The following is a 20,560-nucleotide window of genomic DNA, read 5'->3' as shown; positions in this document are numbered from 1 at the left end:
TGGGGAGAACCAGAGAAACTTCACTTTAAACAAACATCCTCCAAGATTCTTGGGCTCCAAGCTTGACACCCAGTCTTCCTAGATGTAAGTTAGATGAACGTAGAAAGTGTATTTTTGTTATCCCTAAGCCTAACAACATCTGGTTCATAGTGGGTTGCTCGGTCATTTGATGTTTTGCATCCGCCAGCTTTTTGTCAAGACAGTATCAACTAACCCATTAAGCAGCATAGCACTCTTACGTTCATCTGTTCATCTGAAAGTTAAAACTAAACAATTAATACTACCTTATAAAACTACAGGTTTACAATGGAGAAATTCAAACTCACACGTAATCAGAAAACTAAAAATGAAATTAAGATGGTATCTGGCCAAGTTACATTTTTCTAAAGTTTCTTTTAAATTCTTCCCCAAGATATCCCCTTACATCCCTGCTGCATCAATCCCCAATCCCTCCTCCCAACCCTGATCAAACCTACTTTAATAGTTTTTTCACAAAGTAACTTCATATTTAAGAAGTAATCTTTTCCAAAGGAATCCTCCTTAGCATAGTGGTAAAAAGTGAAGAAATTAAAAAGTTTAAAAAAAAGAAAAACCGGGAAAAGATAAGTTGGAGGAGGGAAGGAAGATTGAACAAAAAATATTTTAAAAATTCCTCTCCTGCCCACCCCCCGCCCTTTAACTTAACAAGGGTAGAGATTTTTGCTCATTTATATATTACAAGTGCTGAGAACAGTGCAGATCTAGCGCATAGAACAACAGTTCAATACATTTGTTGAACAAGCATAGAGGCTAAAACCCATCTAATTTATCAACTAGTTCAATCTTTGCAGTCTGCTAATATGGGTACAATGTCTTAAGGTGCTGGTAAACTATTCTTAGAAACAATCTCTGTAAAACTTTTGAGCAAAGATATTCATGTAATATTTTATAGCACAAATTGGGAGGCTAAATATGTTCTACAATAAATTATGGTTCACCCACTTCATAAAATGTCACCAAAATTGTTCATGAAAATTACGTGTAACAGAGATTTTTGTTAAATGAAAAAGACAGCGTTGTATTTATTACTGCCAAAAAAAAAAAAATTCCTGCAAACAAAAACAAAAAAGACAAAAAAACAAAACAAAACCAAACGACGACTTTGAATGACTAGACTCCAGATAATTTTTCCTCCAGTTTTCTGCATTCCTCCATTTTTTTTAATGAATATGAACACCCAGGTACCCCAAGGAAGAGCCACCAAGAGACAACGGGAAAGACAGTCTAGAGAGGAACAAGGCAGAAGTGATATGCTAGACATCAAGGAAAAGTCCCCAGGCAGACAGCAAAGGTCCAGAATGCTAAAAGATAAACCAGAGTGTAGGCTCTTACAAAGCCTGTTTAGGTTGTCACCAGTTGACAGTGGCACGATGAGGTACAAACTAGAATAGGTTGAGTGAGACTCAAGAAATTTCGAGGGCACATATAGCATGACATACTCTTTCTGAAATTTTGGTAGGGCAGTTGAAAGGAGGATCCCAAGATTTTTGTGCTGTTTTTCAAAACATGTTCCAGGCTGAAGCTACAAAGAAGGTAATGGAAATATCTGAGCAAGGGTTAAGAAAGCAAAGAATGTGGTTAGAAAACAGAGGCAGTGGGGTGAGGGAGATCTTCTGGATAGGATGCATGTAGTATCTATCTTCACTTACAGAAAGCAGAGATTTAAGATGGATGCTGCCATAAACTGGAGAGCTAGAACTGGAGAGAATGTGCCTAATAATTTTTTTCAAGTTAAGTTTTTGTTAAGATTGAGGGATAGGCCAGACGCGGTGGCTCATGCCTGTAATCCTAGCACTCTGGGAGGCCAAGGCCGGTGGATTGTTTGAGCTCAGGAGTTTGAGACCAGCCTGAGCAAGAGCGAGACCCTGTCTACTAAAAATAGAAAGAAATGATCTGGATAGCTAAAAATATACAGAAAAAATTAGCCGGGCATGGTGGCGCACACCTGTACTCCCAGCTACTTGGGAGACTGAGGCAGGAGGATCGCTTGAGCCCAGGAGTTTGAGGTTGCTTGTGAACTAGGCTGATGCCATGGCACTCTAGCCAGGGCAACAGAGTGAGACTCTGTCTCAAAAAAAAAAAAAAAAAAAAAAAGATTGAGGGATATCTGCGAGGTGAAGGGGAAAATCAGATGACTTTTAGTCATTCTGTGAATAGTCTTTCAATATCTCCTGTGGCACTGAGTGTTCAAAAACAGCAAAAGCTACTACTAGTAAAAGAATGACCAAATAGCACTGAAGGTCCCCAGAGGGTTTGGAACTTGGGAACTGGAACGGAGAAGTAAATGATAAAATAAATGATGGCAAAACCCAGTGGTAAGTGGCAAAAGAAAAAGCAGAAGGGAAATTCAAAGTGCTGGACTTCTCCCCTTGCAGGAGGGGGTAGCTAGGGACTAAAGAGGCTGGGTCAAATGACTAGTAAAGTCAGGACCTGGTCAATCAATCAGAAAAGTCTCGTTCTTCACACCAATGACTCTAAGACAATCCGATTCACTCACAGTTCCACATAAAAAGTTTGCCTTCACTTACAATGTCACTGCCATGTTCCCTATTAGAAGGCAAGTAGAATTGATGTGAGATTAAATATTGTCATCAGTGCTTGGCCATATTATTAGCTCCTGAATCTTACAAGCTCCTGAATTCTTTGCAAGTACTGGTTTTTAAAAGCAAGGCTGCTTTGTCTTATTAATCTTGTATTTCTAGCCTTAAGTTCTACATTTGTCACCATTTTATTAATTCTGACTTCCTTCTCAACCAAGAACATGGGCCTCTTATTTAGAGACTTTCCTCAATAATATACTGAACAAAATGAAATTTTATTAACTGTAGGTTTTCCATCTTTAGTAACAATCAGTCAAGGCTCTTCAACTAGGTACTACATATACCAAAACTGTAAAACTGACAGGAAAAAAGTGAACCTTCATAGTTCTTGCATTCTACAATGCGAAGTGCTCACTAGATTTTGCTTTTGTTTAAAAAAAACAAAAAAACAGGAAAAGGGTTTTTTTAGAACTATTCTTAAATTTACACTTAATATTTTTATTTCAACAAACATTTGCTAAAAATCCATTCTATGCTAGCATTTTATTAACAAGCACCTTTCTCTACCCTTAGGTCTGTATTCGAATTTAGACCAGCACTGTCCAATGTAACTTTCTACAATCATGATAATGTTCTATAACCTGCAATGTACAATATGGTAGCCACTAGCTAGATATCGAGCACTTAAAATTTGAATAGTGCAACATAAAAACTAAATTTTTTATGATAATCACACGACTGCTGAACACTTGAAACATGGCTAGTGCAACTGAAGAACTGAGCTTTTAAATTTTATTTCATTTTAATGCATTTAAAACCACTTGTCATTAGTGGTTACTTTTTTTTTTTTTTTTACTGTTGTTTTGTTTTGTTTTGGTTTTTTTTTTTTTTTTTTTTTTTGAGACAGAGTCTCACTCTGTTGCCCGGGCTAGAGTGAGTGCCGTGGCGTCAGTCTAGCTCAAAGCAACCTCAAACTCCTGGGCTTAAGCAATCCTACTGCCTCAGCCTCCCGAGTAGCTGGGACTACAGGCATGCGCCACCATGCCCGGCTAATTTTTTGTATATATATATTTTTTAGTTGTCCATATAATTTCTTTCTATTTTTAGTAGAGACGGGGTCTCACTCTTGTTCAGGCTGGTCTCGAACTCCTGACCTCGAGCGATCCACCCGCCTCGGCCTCCCAGAGTGCTAGGATTACAGGCGTGAGCCACCGCGCCCGGCCAGTGATTACTTTTTAAGAGTGCAAAGCTAGACCATGAATTAGAATCCCATATATAGGGGCCTCTACATAACCATCTGCAGGCAATATTGTAGTAATTACCTTGGGCTGAATAGACTAGGTGGTCCCTAAGGTCACTTCCACAAATCTGATAATTCATACAGTATTTTGTACATGTCAACTGGTTCTCCTGAACTCCTTACTAATTACAATCTGTCTATTAAAGATGAAAACATAAAAAAAAACATTTCAATATTTTACCATAACTACATTATAAAACATCTACCAGCTTACCAAAAAATCATAAATTCATATATCTAAATTATAAGTTTGGTCTACAGTATGATTATATTAACAACTCCTGGGGGCGGGGGTGGGGGGGTTAATGTTTCCTTGGTTTCTTCTTTACACCTACACTGTTTTCTTTGCCTGCTGGGAATTCCTTCTCACATCCTTTTATCTCCAGCAACATTCATAAACCAATCTCATCATCTTTTGCTGAGCAAAATGATTTCTCAATTTCATTATTAACAAAAGGCTGAAATATAAACTGGAGAAATCTGTCATGAATTTGACAAAACATTACGGCAGTTTCTTGGGTGTTCATTGGGGATTTCATAGAACTAATTAGAAAGAGTTGGGTAAATAAGCCTTATCTAAACACTGTATACCTGCTTATATTTCTTTTCATTAAACATTTTTTCCTTGGCGGGGTGCAGTGGATCACGCCTGTAATCCTAGCACTCTGGGAGGCCGAGGTGGGTGGAGTTCGAGGTCAGGAGTTCAAGACCAGCATGAGCAAAAGCGAGACCCCCGTCTCTACTAAAAATAGAAAGAAATTATCTGGGCAACTAAAAATATATATAGAAAAAATTAGCTGGGCATGGTGGTACATGCCTGTAGTCCCAGGTATTCGGGAGGCTGAGGCAGTAGGATCGCTTGAGCCCAGGAGTTTGAGGTCGCTGTGAGCTAGCTAGGCTGACACTATGGTACTCACTCTAGCCCGGACAACAGAGCGAGACTCTGTCTCAAAAAAAAAAAAAAAAAAATTCAACTTCATACAAAAAGAAAAAATGGTACAGTGTTTAGTTCAATTTGGCTCTCAAGCCAAATGTTTTCTCAATTTTTCCACCAGATCTGGTATTCATGCCTGATTAATACCTGAAAGAGCACTCTCCACAAAATAATCATTACCTTATTACTTACATAGCTTACAAGAAAGCACTGTAAGATTCAGAATAAGTAAAAGTTATCTACAGAGGAAATTTTCTGGGGCTGGCTAGAAATAAAGCCTAGAATATTAAGGTGGTTCTCAGCCATCATTTTGGAAGGTCATTTTATATTAATCAATATAACAATATGATTTTCGGCCTCAAAAAATGTTTTTCTCTTTAAAATCTAACTAAAATGAAAATTGAGTTGCATTCATATAGTCTGTTAGGATAAAATGATACTGAATAGATACCTTAAAGTGCTAATCAAAGCGTAGTCCTTAGGTCAGGTGGCATTGGCATCACTGGGGAGCTAGTCAGAAATGCAAAACCTCAGGCCCCACTCCAGCCTTATTAATTCAGAATCTGTGTTTTAACAAGATCCCACTGATTCAGAAGTATATTAAAGTTTGAGAAAAACTGCTTCAAACTTACCTTTCTTCCTTGAAAACAGATATACATATTTTAAACTATTTTATTTTTAGAGTCAAATGACGAAAAGTCATTTTAGTTTTCTAACTGCCAGATCAAGAATAGTTCTTAAGGCCGGGTGCGGTGGCTCACGCCTGTAATCCTAGCACTCTGGGAGGCCGAGGAGGGAGGATCGCCCGAGGTCAGGAGTTCAAGACCAGCCTGAGCAAGAGCGAGACCCCCGTCTCTACTAAAAAATAAAAAGAAATTAACCGGACAACTAAAAACATATAGAAAAAATTAGCGGGTCATGGTGGCGCATGCCTGTAGTCCCAGCTACTCGGGAGGCTGAGGCAGGATTGCTTGAGCCCAGGAGTTTGAGGTTGCTGTGAGCTAGGCTGATGCCACGGCACTCACTCTAGCCTGGGCAAGAGTGAGACTCTGTCTCAAAAACAAACAAACAAACAAAAAACCAAAACAAACAAAAAACCAAAAAGAATAGTTCTTAAGACTTTCATGTTGTTTTCATAACAACTTTGGGCAATATGAATTGATACTGTCTAAAGGTTTCCAAACCGAAATTGATTTATGGACTTCTGGTAAAGACAACCCAGAAAGTTCAAGCATTTAATACAAATTTCTTATCTGTATTTCCCAAGACACTAGAATATGCCAGTTTATACACATCCAATTCTTTATATGCAATTCTGAAGAACAAGAAACTCTGGAAATCCAAAGGTTTTTCATTAATCTTATCACAAAACTTAATTTGAACTGGAATTAAACAATTAATTGAATGATCTTTACCCCACTTACTATGATGGTTCCCACTCTGCTGCAGAAATGTTAATATATGAATTAGGGGTCCTGCCACAAACCTCACTGAAGGTGTTTATGCAATATATGGTACATGCCACCTATGAGTTTCAGATAAGTGATATCTCTAGTTTTTAGAGGGGTCCTTTAAGATACGTACAGTTGAAACAGCGGCAGGAGAGACCAGCAAGGGAAATTAAATTTACCGAAATAAACTTTCATACTGATCTTGGCTAAATAAAAACAACCTAATATGATGCTTCAGAGGCACTACCTGTGCAGTATGCTAAGAAAAGACAGTGGGGCTTAATATAATAAATTGCTCAAACAAGGTCCTAGGCTGGAGGTGAATCACAGAAAAGGCTGGTAAATAAATTTATAAATTTCAAGTGGCATCTTTCTGAAATTTTCCTTTGAGAAACCAGAACTTAAAACTTAACAGCAAAAAGAGGTATTTCCATAGATGTATAGATTCATACAAAATAAGGTAAATAGCTCCTTTGACCCTCAGATACCAACACTCATAAAAATCAAGTCCATAAAAAATTCAGCCCATATTGTCAAGTTTTCTAGTATGCACCACACAATTACAACATGATGCCATTTATTTACAAGACTCTGAAAGAAGATGAGTCCCCAAGATCAAATATATACATTTTTAATACTTGAAATATTTACATAATGGAACCATGTCATGGTTCAATGTTAAGAACAGTGTTTTCAAATGTCCTCTCAGGGTGTTAAAAAAAAAAAAAATCTAGTAACTCAGGCTCACAGTTATGCTTTTTTAACAGGTCAATCTTTATCTTTCTTTTAAATAAATGCTCAGACATGGAAACAGCTGCATCTAATTTGCTTTAAAAACTGTTTAAAACTTGTTAACATTTTCGGGTAATTCTGCTCCCTGGTGAAGTTCTGATGTATAATAAAGAAAGCCCCGGGTATGTTTCTAAGCACACCATCAGGATATTTTTACACTTTGATAAGCAGAGGTAAAACAAAGTGTGTAGTATACACACACAGTCACAATATAAGCCCTCTATAGAAAAAAGACGAAAACAAAAAATTAGTGGTTGGGAACTACCTTGAATGATTTACTTTATCCTTAGAAATAAGATGTAAACTTTGTAAACTGCCAAGCTGAATTCCGATTGTGTTTGTCCAATTCCAGTCTATAAAGTTGCCTAATGTTATCTTTTGTCTGTTTTTAAAGGGTTTTTCACTTATGCTTTTACAATGAAGATTTTTCAATAAAGGGGTACAACAAAATCAAACTATGGACCAATTAGTGCAAAAATGCATTAAATAAAGCTCTCCAGGATTTTAGGATGTTCCTCATTTCTGAGCAATGAAATTAGCAGGGAAAATCACTGTGATCCACACTCCTTTAAAAAAGAAGCTGAAGAAGCCAGCTATTAATAGGGAAACCCCATCCTGTTAGCAGACTGTTGCTCACCACAGAATACCATGCTCTGTGAAACCAATAACCTAATCATACCAGACATCTGGATTGGCACAATATCAATTTTTCCTTTACGATTCTATTCTTTAATTAGGAAATGTCTGAGGGACCCCACACCAAAGCAAACAAGGGAAAAGAAAGACTTTTACACATACATTCACACAAACACATTCATACGGAGATACAATAGGAATGGATTGTCTGCTAATTTTTGCATTCTAATTTTAAATTCCACGACTTTACGAGGGCTTGCCATTTCTAATCAAAGGGGAGTGAGGTGGTAGTAGATATGACTGGTATTCCATCAATTAAAATCGTTCACGTTGGTTCCTATACAGTACAGTTCAATATTAAGTGCAATTCTGCAAAAGAATTGGGGAGTCATTTTAATATTTACAAGGAACAAATCAGCAGAACAAGATTATATCAGATAGGCTGTGTACAGTAGCTGCGGCTTATAAAACATACCAGTAATTTGTACCTGGTGAGTATAAAGAGAACCAAGGATTCAGATGACTTTACAACCAAGGAAGTACACAAAGCATCAACAAATTGGAGGACAAAAAAAATTCACATTTTCTACATTAAAAAAAATTACAGATCTCACAAGTGTCTTTGAAGACAAAGAAAAATTCAAAGTCCTTTAAAGGGTGGGAAGAAGAAATCCGAAATGGAACTCTAAATGTAAAAAGAGTTTTACTTCACAAGACCGATTTTCTTGGCTTCTGTTTCATAAATCAATAATCTCCACATTTTGACTATAAAAACTTCTGCTTCTTCATCAAGTACCTAGAAGAGATAAAAAAGTGCAATTATCCTCCTATCTTTTTTTTTTTTTTTTTTTTTTTTGAGACAGAGTCTCACTCTGTTGCCCGGGCTAGAGTGAGTGCCATGGCGTCAGCCTAGCTCACAGCAACCTCAAACTCCTGGGCTCGAGCGATCCTACTGCCTCAGCCTCCCCAGTAGCTGGGACTACAGGCATGTGCCACCATGCCCAGCAAATTTTTTTTTCTATATATATATTTTAGTTGGCCAGATAATTTCTTTCTATTTTTAGTAGGGACGGGGTCTCACTCTTGCTCAGGCTGATCTCGAACTCCTGACCTCGAGCGATCCACCCGCCTCGGCCTCCCAGAGTGCTAGGATTACAGGCGTGAGCCACTGCGCCCGGCCCTCCTATCTTTTATTAATGAGTTAAGTGCCTCGTGTCCCCACAACCACTCCTGCCCACATCCCACACACATATGTGGCCCTCTACTTCAGGGCTGCTGCAAGGAGAGATGGACTATCCTGCTCCCTTCCAAAAGCGGCAACTATGACTGTGCTCCAGGGTATCACTGCCTTGACAAAACCTGGCTTAATGTTACCAGATCTTCACAGAGGCAGTTTAGGATAGGAATTTAAAGAACTGGATCTCTAGTCAAACTACTTAGGTTCAAACTCCACTTCTCCCTCTTACTAGCTACATGTCTCTGGTTGGTTACTTAACCTTACTGAGCCTCACTTCCCTTATCTGTAAAATTGAGGAAACGTGGCTATACCAAAACACTAGGTACCACTGTGGGAATTAAAAGCTATTATGTACTGAGTGCCTCGTACACAGTAAGTGCTCAATAAGTACCCAAGAAAAGCCAGAAATTTTTATTTTATGAATAATTTCTGTCAATTTCTCAATGATGGCAACTAATTAAAGAACTAATTCGAATTCTATGACCCAGATTTTACTCTAGTTTGAGAATTATATTGCAACAGTAATTCATATGAAAGTCATACTTTAGAAATAACATAGATATAGGCACAAAATACAACCAAAGTTCATTAATTTATGTAAAATGAAGAAAGGCATAGTTTGAAAGTTAGATTTTTTAGTAAGAGTGAAATAGTACTCAGACTAAAAATTCGATCTCATTTATTCAAGAAATATTCGGAGTGACCATGAGCTTTTACCAGAGCTGTCTGACAACATTAGCTCAAATTTCCTCCCTTTCTGAACAAGGATGAGCCAGAATAATCAAAAACAACTGAGTCTATTTAAACTCAAAATATTAAAACAGGCCGGGCGTGGTGGCTCACGCCTATAATCCTAGCACTCTGGGAGGCCCAGGTGGGTGGATCGTTTGAGCTCAGGAGTTCAAAACCAGCCTGAGCAAGAGAAAGACCCTGTCTCTACTAAAAATAGAAAGAAATTATCTGGGCAACTAAAATATATATAGAAAAAAATTAGCCAGGCATGGTGGCGCATGCCTGCAGTCCCAGCTACTCGGGAGGCTGATGCAGGAGGATTGCTTAAGCCCAGGAGTTTGAGGTTGCTGTGAGCTAAGCTGATGCCACGGCACTCTAGCCCAGGCAACAGAGCGAGACTCTGTCTCAAAAAAAAAAAAAAAAAAAAAAAAAAAAATTACAACAGATTGAAATGGATGAACATTGACATGAGAAATCTATGACTACAAGTCTGCTGAGACCAAAATCAAGAACACGAATCTTTTAAAAATTCTATCACTCAGGCCTAAGTATGACACTCTCTCTCTACCCCAAGAAAAAAGCAGCTCAAGAAAGTTCAAAATCCAGCTCCAAAGATTTGAGACCTAATCACATTTCTCCTTTTCTTTGAAGCAATGAATTTTTCACGAATGTTTTATTAGGAGTTCTAAACAACAGCTGCATCCGGTTGGCTGGGCATCAGAAAAGGAACATTATTTGGCTTTAGACATCATATAGTGAGTGACTGGACACAAAACATCTTGACTTCAGAACTGCTCCTTTTAGCTAAAAACTCCACCATGCCCCTCATTCACATCTTTGCTATAGTTAAAAATTCAATTTGTCCCAGTCATCTATCACCTCATATCATGCTTAATACCTCCTGTTCCTCCCCGCTGACTTTCCATTGCTACCTACTCACTCTGCCCTTTGGACTGCTACTATTCCATTTTATACTAGCCACCAACAACTAATCAGTTTTCTCACCTAACCTTAAGAGAAACCCTGATCTATCCTCCAGAGCCCCTGACAATCCTGGAGCCTTCTCAGGAAGTCTCTCACTCTCAACGTCTTAGTCTCTACAAGAGAGGCTGCTGGATCTTCACTGTTTCTACCCTTATAAAAAAATAAATAAATAAACAAACAAAACCATCACCACGGAAGATCATGAAATCTCACAACACTACCATTTTCATTCCAAACAGCAGCTATCTAGCCAATACCTAACCTAGTCTTTCCCTCCCATTAAGTGAGTGCTCCGGCACCTGGTTCCAGTATTTCTCTCCAATCCTTAGCCCAATACCCAGGAATTTCCTGTGGCCATACTTTGCACCTTGATATCATCTGGACTGATCTACCCTTTATGTTTTCTTTTTTAAGACAGGGTCTTGCTCTGTTGCCCAGGCTAGAGTGTAGCATCATCATCATCATCATAGCTCACTGCAACCTCAAGCTCCTGGGCTCAAGTCATCCTTCTGTCTTAGCCTCCAGAGTAGCTGAGACTTTGGCATGTGCCACCACAATTAATTTTTCTAATTTTTTGTAGAGACAGGGTCTTACTCTTAGTCAGGCTGGTCTCAAACTCCTAGGCTCAAGTGATTCTCCCATCTCAGCCTCCCAAAGTGCTAGGATTACAGGCATGAGACACCTAGCCCAACCAATAAACCCTAATTTTAAGTGCCAGGTAACAGCAGATAACTTGGTGTGGATTTCTTTAACCTCTTTAATGAATATTCACATTTTAATTCAGGACTATAAAAAGAAAGATTCTGGAAGCAACATAGTTAGAAAATGAATGAAATTCAAAAGTGAGTTTGTTTATATATTAATATTAATAAGTGAAATCTCTAACTTACCATAGCAACATCATCTAAAATGCTCTGAGGAGAACTATGAGCCATAACCTAAAAGACACAATTGTCACATTTAAAACAAACAAAAAATTAGCAATATAGTCAAGAAATTTCAAGGTACAAACACTCATACCAGTACAGGAATTGCTTCTGGTTGAAGAACCTTTCTATAAATTTTACTTCTCAGAAATTTCACTCTCTGCAATAAAAGCTTGACACCAAAACCTGGGATCTTAACTGCTATAGAATGATCTGTCTTCTAACTGTAAAACAAACCTTATTTACACAAGTTTTAGTGCTACAATAATTTAAAGTGGAGAGGTCAGCCTAAATTTGCTTTTCATAGCATTAAAAGAGCAGTTACTGGTGGAAAAAAACAGCATAGTTATACCCTTATAGGAATATGGTGCTTCTACTACCGTAACTGTCTTAAGACTATGCTTTCAGAAGACAATGATACATCTTGGCAGTTAAGAGCAGGGGTTTTAGAGGTTAGACTCTCTTATTAAACAATCACGACCAAGACAAAATCTCTCCCTAAACCTCAATTTCTTCACATATAAAATGGGTATGACACATTAGTAACTTTCATTTCCTAAGGTTGTTAGGAGGTTAAAGTAAGTTCTATAAAATGCTAAGACAGCACCAGCCATGAACAAAGCCTAGCATATGATAATCAGTCCATACACATGACCATTATTATGATACGGAAACTATTTTGTTCCTGTCCAAAGGATAGGACACTGACAAAGGAGGTGATCAGACAAGCTATCTATCACCTTTCTCCACAAAACCTCAACATCATTCTTCTAACCAAGACAAGCAGAGTACGGCATAGCATTCTCAGAGGAAGGAAGACAGAACATAATTGGCAGTAGCTAGCAATTCTGTCACTCTTGACCCTCCAAAATGAGAACATGTAGGGAGAGGGGTCTGAAGTGTAGTAGAAGAGTTCACTAAAGCAGCCATAAATCACTTAATTGAAACTAAAATATCAGGGACTTGGCCCTGCAAGTTTTTTGTTATTTTAGAAAGTGTCTAATATTTTAAAATTTAAAATAAATGTTGGGAGTGAAGAGAATAAAAGACTAACCTTAGAACAAACAAAATCAACTAACGTAGCTTCTTCTTCACCTATATATTCTATGATTTTTTTATTAATCCATGGTCTAATTCGTCGTTCCATCAGAATCTGGAAAACAAAGCACAGTTACTGAATTAAAGAATTACAGCTTTTTATTATACTTACTAAAGTCTCTACCTTATAACCTCATGATTTTTCTTAAGGCTAAAATATAGTACGGTCATTCACAAGTTCAAGTAAGACAAGTACATATCGAAGTACAATTATTTGCTTCTAATCTTTGCTTCAGGTACAACCCAAAAATGGCCCAATAACATGTATTCCATGGTCATGGCATTTACTTGGTGTCAAGATGATTATCCCTACTTACTTGTCATTAATAGAATCAAATGAGTTTACATGGCATAGTCAAACCACTCCCAATAACATGATGAAACATAATTTCCTACTCACAGAATCCACAATAGACCAATCAAGCGGATACGCAAAGAGCTCAGGTTTGGCTGTAGGGATTTTCTCAATGAGACTCTTAATGTGTTTGCGTTTTTCTTCAGTGTTTACAGTGCCTTTGGCAGCATTTTTATCATCTTCACCATAATCCAAGGGAACCAGTTTCCTTTTTCGGGGCACATCATCACTGTCTTCATCCTCAAATTTGTTGAAGACACTATCTACTGGTAGTTTCTTTCTCTTCACAGAATTAGGCTGACCCGGACTATTGGAAGCACCTACATAGTAAAAACACGCTCTTAGCATGCTGACTTAATTTGCAAGTGTTACATTTTACATCCCACCATCCCTCAAACACAGTGTAAAGTATACTTTCACAAATCTCAGAGAAAGATCCCAACTATAAAAAATAACTCACTACTCACAAGTGCTAGAAAATTTAACTTTTCACTTCTTCTCGAACTTGAGGCAGCTGCAGATATAGGAGCACTACTAGAACTATGAAAACAATCGTGAGCTAGAAAGGCATTTTTTTTAGTAATTTTCTATCTACCTACCAAGCACCACATATTTATTTTTTTCCTTAAAGCACAGTATAGGTATTTGTAGGGAGGGAAAAAAGATAAGAAGAAAGAAAATGCTAACATACCCAGTTTAAGACTTAGTCCTATTTTTGGCCTATGCTCCTCAGGTTGCTGTTGATCTGGTGAGTTTTCATGAGGAATAATAATACCACAGGGAGACTCATCCCCAGGAGTGTTGGGTGTTGCATTGCCACTAGCAGAAGAAACAGATGGGGCAGAGCTGATCGGCCTCAGAGTGGGCTTGAGACAAGGCTTTTGTTCTGGCTCTTCTTCTTCTTCTATGGGTTCTTCTCGTTTTTCTTCTTTTTCTTGCTTTTCTTCTTGCTCTTCTTCTGATTCTGGTTCTTGCTTTATTTGTGGCTGTCTGCGCCTCTCAGCCTCTTGTTCCATCTAAAACCACAAAAACAATCTGATTAACTTGGAAAAGACTACAACTATATTCAATTCAACTGTGTTTTATTTTACATTATTTTTGTAAAATATCTCTCTTTTTGGTTAAGAATAACTGAACACCGCCTCCTTCTATAATCAGAAAGCTAAGTAAATCTACAGAGTACATTAGGTGCCATAGAAATTTTTAATTTTTTAAAATTATATATATTACACTTCTTCAGTGGCTTATATAAGCTCTTCAGGGATAACAAAGATAAATACATAGTAGTCTGAATTCACAAAGGAAGTTATTTTTCTTAAAGAAATTACAACCAGAATTTTTATTTTATAATATAGAAAATCCACAAAAGGCAGCTCATATCCTCAGCTTGTTCATCCACAATCATCTGTTCTTTCTAGGTAATAGCTGAGGCTAGTAGTCACTTTTGTATTCATAAACAACAAGGAAAGGAAGAAAAAAGAAATTTTGGAGTCAAAATGAACACTTCCCCTGAAATGATAAAAGATACTAAGAAAGAAAAAAAGCCACATCATAATAGTGTTTTTAAAAACTGGGTGGTAAGGTGGAGGTAGTCACCTGTAATTCCAAGGCCTTGGGAGGCTAAGGTGGCAGGATCATCTGAGCTTTCCCAAAGCACTAGGAATATAGGCTTGAGCCACCATCCTGGGCCTCTCACATGATTTTTTAATTGCTTCATTATCATTTTCTACCTTGCCTAAACTTTCTGTTTAGTTATGCAAGTACTTACTTTAATCAATGGAAAAAAGTAACATTGTTTCATTTTGAAAAATAAATGGGACATGTAAGATATGGTTTCTGTTAACCAAAAGAATATAACAGGTAAAAAATAGTTGATAGGAGGATGCGTGTGGTGGCTCACGCCTGTAATCCTAGCACTCTGGGAGGCTGAGGTGGAAGGATCACTTGAGCTCAGGAGTTTGAGACCAACCTGAGTAAGAGTGAGACCCCCTCTCTACAAAAAACAGAAAAAAATCTGCCAGCCATGATGGCGAGTGCCTGTAGTTCCAATAGTTCCAGCCACTAGGGAAGCTGAGGGAGAAGGATCACTTGAGCCCAGGAGTTCAAGTTAAAGTGGGCTACAATCACAACACTGCACTCCAGCCTGGGCAACAAAGGGAGACCCTGTCTCTAAAAAAAGAAAACTACTAATAACCTTCCACAAAATAGCAAATTTTACGGAGCATAAAGTACATTCTCTTTAACTATAAATTAAACTATTATCATAGACTGGCTTTAAGATGACATGATAATCTTAAAACAAAATCATATGGATGTTATGGTATCTCACCCTCTGGAGCTCTGCATCTGGATCTGGATGCCCTTCTGCCAGCAGGCGTTGCCTAATTTCCTCAAGCTCTTCTTTCTCTCTCTTCCTATCTCGTTCATCTGCTTCCATTTCCTTTTCTCTATCACGCAACCTTTTCTGAAGAGCACTTCCTCTGTAAAAGAAAATGATAACAGGCCTCATTTAATACACAGATCACTGCCTATTACAGATGTTTCCAACAACACTTGCTTTCAACACTATAAGCTGCATACAGGAGGGGAATGATGGCTTACACCTGTAATCCTAGCACTCTGGGAAGCCAAGGTAGGAGAGTCGCTTGAGGTCAGGAGTTTCAGACCAACCTGATCAAGAGCGAGACCCTATCTCTACTAAAAATAGGAACTTAACCAGGTGGGGTGGCACAGCCTGTAGTCCCAGCGACTCGGGAGGCTGAGGCAGGAGGATTGCATGAGCCCAGGAGTCTGAGGTTGCTGTGAGCTAGGCTGCCGCCACGGCACTCTAACTCGGGTAGAGATAGAGCGAGGCTCTGTCTCAAAAAAAAAACCAAAACAAAAAAAACAACAAACCCCTGCATGCAAATAGACTGAAGATTGTCTTAAGAGTCTGTATCTACTCAACACCTAACTAACAAAGTGTGCTCTCTACATATTAACGTGTGATAAGTAAACATAGTCTTGTCATTATCACTATGTTTCCTCCATTCTTAAAGTCATACCAAGTGTCAACTCTCACTTCAAATAAATAAGACAATTACATGGGGATGGGATGATGGAGGGGAGGACAGACTGCTATATACCACTCTTGAAGTACCTGAGGAAAAAAATTTCTAGACAATGCTAGTTATAAAAATCAGTCATAATTTGCTATGATACTGGACCTATTTAAAACACAAGAAGAAAAAATAGTAATATTTCACATAATACTATCATCCCCCACACACAAAAAGATACATAGAATTGTTGATCCTTTTCTGATAGCTGTATACCGCATGGAAAAGAGCATATAAACTATAAAAGTGATCATAAGATAGAATGTGAAGATTTCTAGCTTTCTTATTCCACTTGGTGAACTCGCACTCTTGGGTAGACAAGGGAAAATCCAGCTGATAAAAAGTTCAGAGTATGAGTTCATAAAGCAAGGCTTCTTTACCTGTAATATTTGGGATCATCTCTATCATCATCATAGTCTTCTAAGAATTCTTTTAGTCGTTTAGCTTCTTTGGCCTTTAAAGAAATGAAGGACAAAATACGTAAAGTAAACATAAAATTCATTTCTAAATGAATAATTATCTCCTCCTGCTTTCTTGGAAACAGAGTTTTCTTATTTATACCACTTAAAAGTTTATAGCTCTCACATAGTTCATATATTAAGTATAAATCACATTAGACATTTTTTAGCTTTTACCTGTAAAACATGTCTGCTTTAGGATTTATCTGTGAAATGAAAATCACATATATACACCATGCTATATAATAAATATCCTCTCTGAATATACTCTTCAAAGTACAATAATCATTTTCTAATGCAATGTGAGCACACCAGGAAACAAAACTGAGGTTACCTTATAAAATGGACAGATATATTTAAAAATTCATTTTGTAGGTAGATAATGCTACAAGTAGTTTCAGAAATGCAGGGTTAAAAATTTAAATCATGGGCATGAATCAATCTAAAGGCAATGCTACCTGATTTTAAATTGATAGTAAACAAACCATGAAATTACATAAATCTCTAACTTCTATTTTTGGAATTTCAAGAGCAACAACAATATCTAATAACAATTACATCTAACTATCATATATACATTGTTAACCATACCTGTTATATCTATACCTATTATATCTAACCACTATTGTATTAACAAATGTCATACGTATTTTCAAAGCACATAAAGGTAGATTTCTAAATGCAGTAAAATTTTTATATATTTCAGCCAGTTTAAATGTTACCTCTCCCCTAAAAGACTCCCCCAACCTAACCATCTATCCATGATCAAGCTCTTCCCCCAGGCAGAAGTAATATTCTTACTCTGTACTCCCAATATACTGTGAACACACCTTCAACACACTCTAAATACATACACATCCCTTACAGTAACTCTTTTATGACTACATTGATCATTTGCTTTCAAATTAGGATCAATTTGTCATTCTTGTATGCTTAGTAACTAGCATAAGGACATGATATTATGTACACTCAAAAATGAGTGAAAGTAGATTGTTAGGTGGCAACAGCAATTACAGTATTTATAAATACCTTCAATTATAAAGTATGAGCACCAAGGAAGGCTCATAAAGTACATATTGAAATAGAAACAGAATTCAACTACTCTGGAGAATATAGGAGAAACCTTCACATATTTGTGTTACTTGAAATTGACAACGTATTTGTGTAATTGGATTTTTTAAAGCTTCCAAACAAAAACACAACTAATATGAAATTTTTCTCAATAAAGATAGGTTTCAGAATTGCTCATAGAAAGCAATACCATTTTAAGAAGTTTATTCCACCATATTGTTGATGACATTTCTTCAAGTAATTACATTATATTATTCTCTTCATATTTTCTAATCTAGGGTTGAAAAAGAAATTCTAAAAACGGGAGCTTTAATCGCATTTTAATTTAATTTTTTTAAAAATTAGTATCATTTTAAATAATCCTATGACTTTAGAGCATCTAACATCCAGAAAACTAACACTATCACACTATCTATCTAGTTGCTGCATGCACCCTTTGTCAGTTACAAAAATTCCCTCTATGTCTCTTGTTCAAAAGCTATTTGAAGAAGATTTCTAACTTCAGTGAAGGTTTTGGAAGAACAATCTCCAAACTGGAGATAAAGAAACTTCCATGAAATTCTGGCAAAGACAGAACACATGGAACATACTGCTGAAGGAAATACTATAATAAAACAAATTATCTTTTTATCGGTTTACTTTATAACAACTTATACCAATTGCTTCACTGTTACAGTTTATCAACAGTGTAAATGCAAAAAGAAAAATTCATTTTATAATCATCATATAGTTAAAAGAAAGAATAAAAATAGGCCGGGCGCGGTGGCTCACGCCTGTAATCCTAGCACTCTGGGAGGCCGAGGCGGGTGGATCGCTCAAGATCAGGAGTTCGAGACCAGCCTGAGCAAGAGCGAGACCCCGTCTCTACTAAAAATAGAAAGAGGCCGGGCGCGGTGGCTCACGCCTGTAATCCTAGCACTCTGGGAGGCCGAGGCGGGTGGATTGCTCAAGGTCAGGAGTTCGAGACCAGCCTGAGTGAGACCCCGTCTCTACTAAAAATAGAAAGACATTATATGGACAACTAAAAATCTATATAGAAAAAATTAGCCGGGCATAGTGGCGCATGCCTGTAGTCCCAGCTACTCGGGAGGCTGAGGCAGTAGGATCGCTTGAGCCCAGGAGTTTGAGGTTGCTGTGAGCTAAGCTGACGCCACGGCACTCACTCTAGCCTGGGCAACAAAGTGAGACTCTGTCTCAACAAAAAAAAAAAAAAAAAAAAAAAATAGAAAGAAATTATCTGGCCAACTAAAATATATATATAGAAAAAATTAGCTGGGCATGGTGGCACATGCTTGTAGTCCCAGCTACTCGGGAGGCTGAGGCAGTAGGATTGCTTAAGCCCAGGAGTTTGAGGTTGCTGTGAGCTAGGCTGACGCCACGGCACTCACTCTAGCCAGGGCAACAAAGCGACACTCTGTCTCAAAAAAAAAAAAAAAAAAAAAAGAAAAGAAAGAAATAAAGATAGCTGAGTGCGGTGGCTCACACTACTAATCCCAGCTACTCAGGAGGCTGAGGAGGGAGAATGACTTGAGTCCAGGAGGAGTTTGAGATCAGCCTGGGCAATATAGTGAGATCCTAACTTGACAATGACCACCAAAAAAAAAGAAAAAAAAAGAAAAGATAATGTAGTAGCCTAAGGATAAACCATAAATGTTATATACACAAACAATAATTTTGATTTATAAAAGTAATTCTTTTCACCACACCATTTGTTTCATCGAAATGCACTGTACTAATTCAATACTAAAGATTTGTGGTTTTTTTTCCCCCCCTCTCTCTTTTTGAGACAGAGTCTCACTCTTGTCACCTGGGCCAGAGTATAGTGGCTCACCGCAACCTCAAACTCCTGGGCTCAAGCAATACTCCTCTTCAGTCTCCCCAGTAGCTGGGATTACAGGTATGAACCACTACACCTGGCTAATTTTCCTATTTTTTGTAGAGATGGAGTCTCACTCTTGCTCAGGCTGGTCTTGAACTCCTGGTCTCAAGCAATCCTCCTGCCTCGGCCTCCCAGACTGCTAGGAATACAGGCATGCACCACTGTGCCCGGCCAAATATTGCAGATTCTTAATCAAAAATGTTCTATAAATTCTGTTTATATATTGCTTTATGATGAATTTACTTTGAAGGTATGCAAAAAGATAATTTTGTTTATTTGCAGTAAAAGTTTGAAAAATAGCAAGAAAAAAGATTTTGGTGTACTGAAATTTTCTAAAGATTGCTTGAAATCCACAAAAATTAACTTCAAACTGAGAAGCCTGTACATTTCAATTATAGTTACTTGTAGTTAACAGTAAAGATCTGATCTGATTTTTATCTGAAAAATCACTTATTTTAAGCTAGAATCTTACCATTTCTCTTCTTCTTTCTTCTTCTCTTTCAGCTTCTTTCTCATATTCTCGAGTTTTCTTCCGTTCTCTGATTTCCCAATTCTTAAGACGCTAAAAAAGAAATTTTCGAAGCTTTAAAAATTTACATAAAAGATGCCACAAATTTTAACTAGCACACTAAGTATTCCAAGCTTTAAGAATAAAGGCACTTCCTGAATTTACCTCTTGATAAGCAGCTTCTTTTTCTCGGAGTTTTCTTTCAAGTTTTCTTCGTTCATATGCATCTTCTTCATCCTCTTCTCGGTCCCGTTTCTTGTCTTTTTCCCTTTCTCGTTCCCGTTCCCTCTCTCGCTCTCTCTCTCGCTCCCGTTCTCTTTCTCGCTCTCGTTCTCGTTCTCTCTCTCTCTCCCGCTCCCGTTCCCTTTCACGATCTCTGCTCTTCTCTCTATGTAAACGAAAGATTTAAAAATTCAGTCTACTGTGTTTTCCCATAAAGACCAAAGGAAAGGACAATACACATTTTGAAATAATACACAAACTCACAAGCCAGAATTTAGTGTTCAATTTCTATAGAACTGT

General features: G+C 37.6%; 1 protein-coding gene across 2 annotated transcripts in view; it reads right to left on the bottom strand.

Annotated features, from left to right (window-relative positions):
* Positions 1–6,975: 6,975 nt before the first annotated feature.
* RBM25 (RNA binding motif protein 25) overlaps positions 6,976–20,560 on the bottom strand; it is a 52,403-nt gene continuing 38,818 nt past the window's right edge. For both annotated transcript variants that reach the window (XM_069488476.1, XM_069488483.1), the window contains exons 11-19: positions 20,204–20,426; positions 20,003–20,092; positions 16,503–16,576; positions 15,354–15,504; positions 13,716–14,040; positions 13,070–13,344; positions 12,626–12,724; positions 11,536–11,583; positions 6,976–8,488 (exon numbers count right to left, since the gene is read on the bottom strand). In XM_069488476.1, coding sequence (XP_069344577.1) covers positions 8,396–8,488; positions 11,536–11,583; positions 12,626–12,724; positions 13,070–13,344; positions 13,716–14,040; positions 15,354–15,504; positions 16,503–16,576; positions 20,003–20,092; positions 20,204–20,426 — 1,378 coding nt within the window. In that variant the 3' untranslated portion in view covers positions 6,976–8,395. The remainder of the gene's footprint in view (positions 8,489–11,535; positions 11,584–12,625; positions 12,725–13,069; positions 13,345–13,715; positions 14,041–15,353; positions 15,505–16,502; positions 16,577–20,002; positions 20,093–20,203; positions 20,427–20,560) is intronic.

The sequence above is a fragment of the Eulemur rufifrons genome, chromosome 2 (assembly GCF_041146395.1).
Source record: "Eulemur rufifrons isolate Redbay chromosome 2, OSU_ERuf_1, whole genome shotgun sequence".
Lineage (NCBI taxonomy): Eukaryota > Metazoa > Chordata > Mammalia > Primates > Lemuridae > Eulemur > Eulemur rufifrons.
This window is presented reverse-complemented; position numbering and strand designations above follow the sequence as displayed.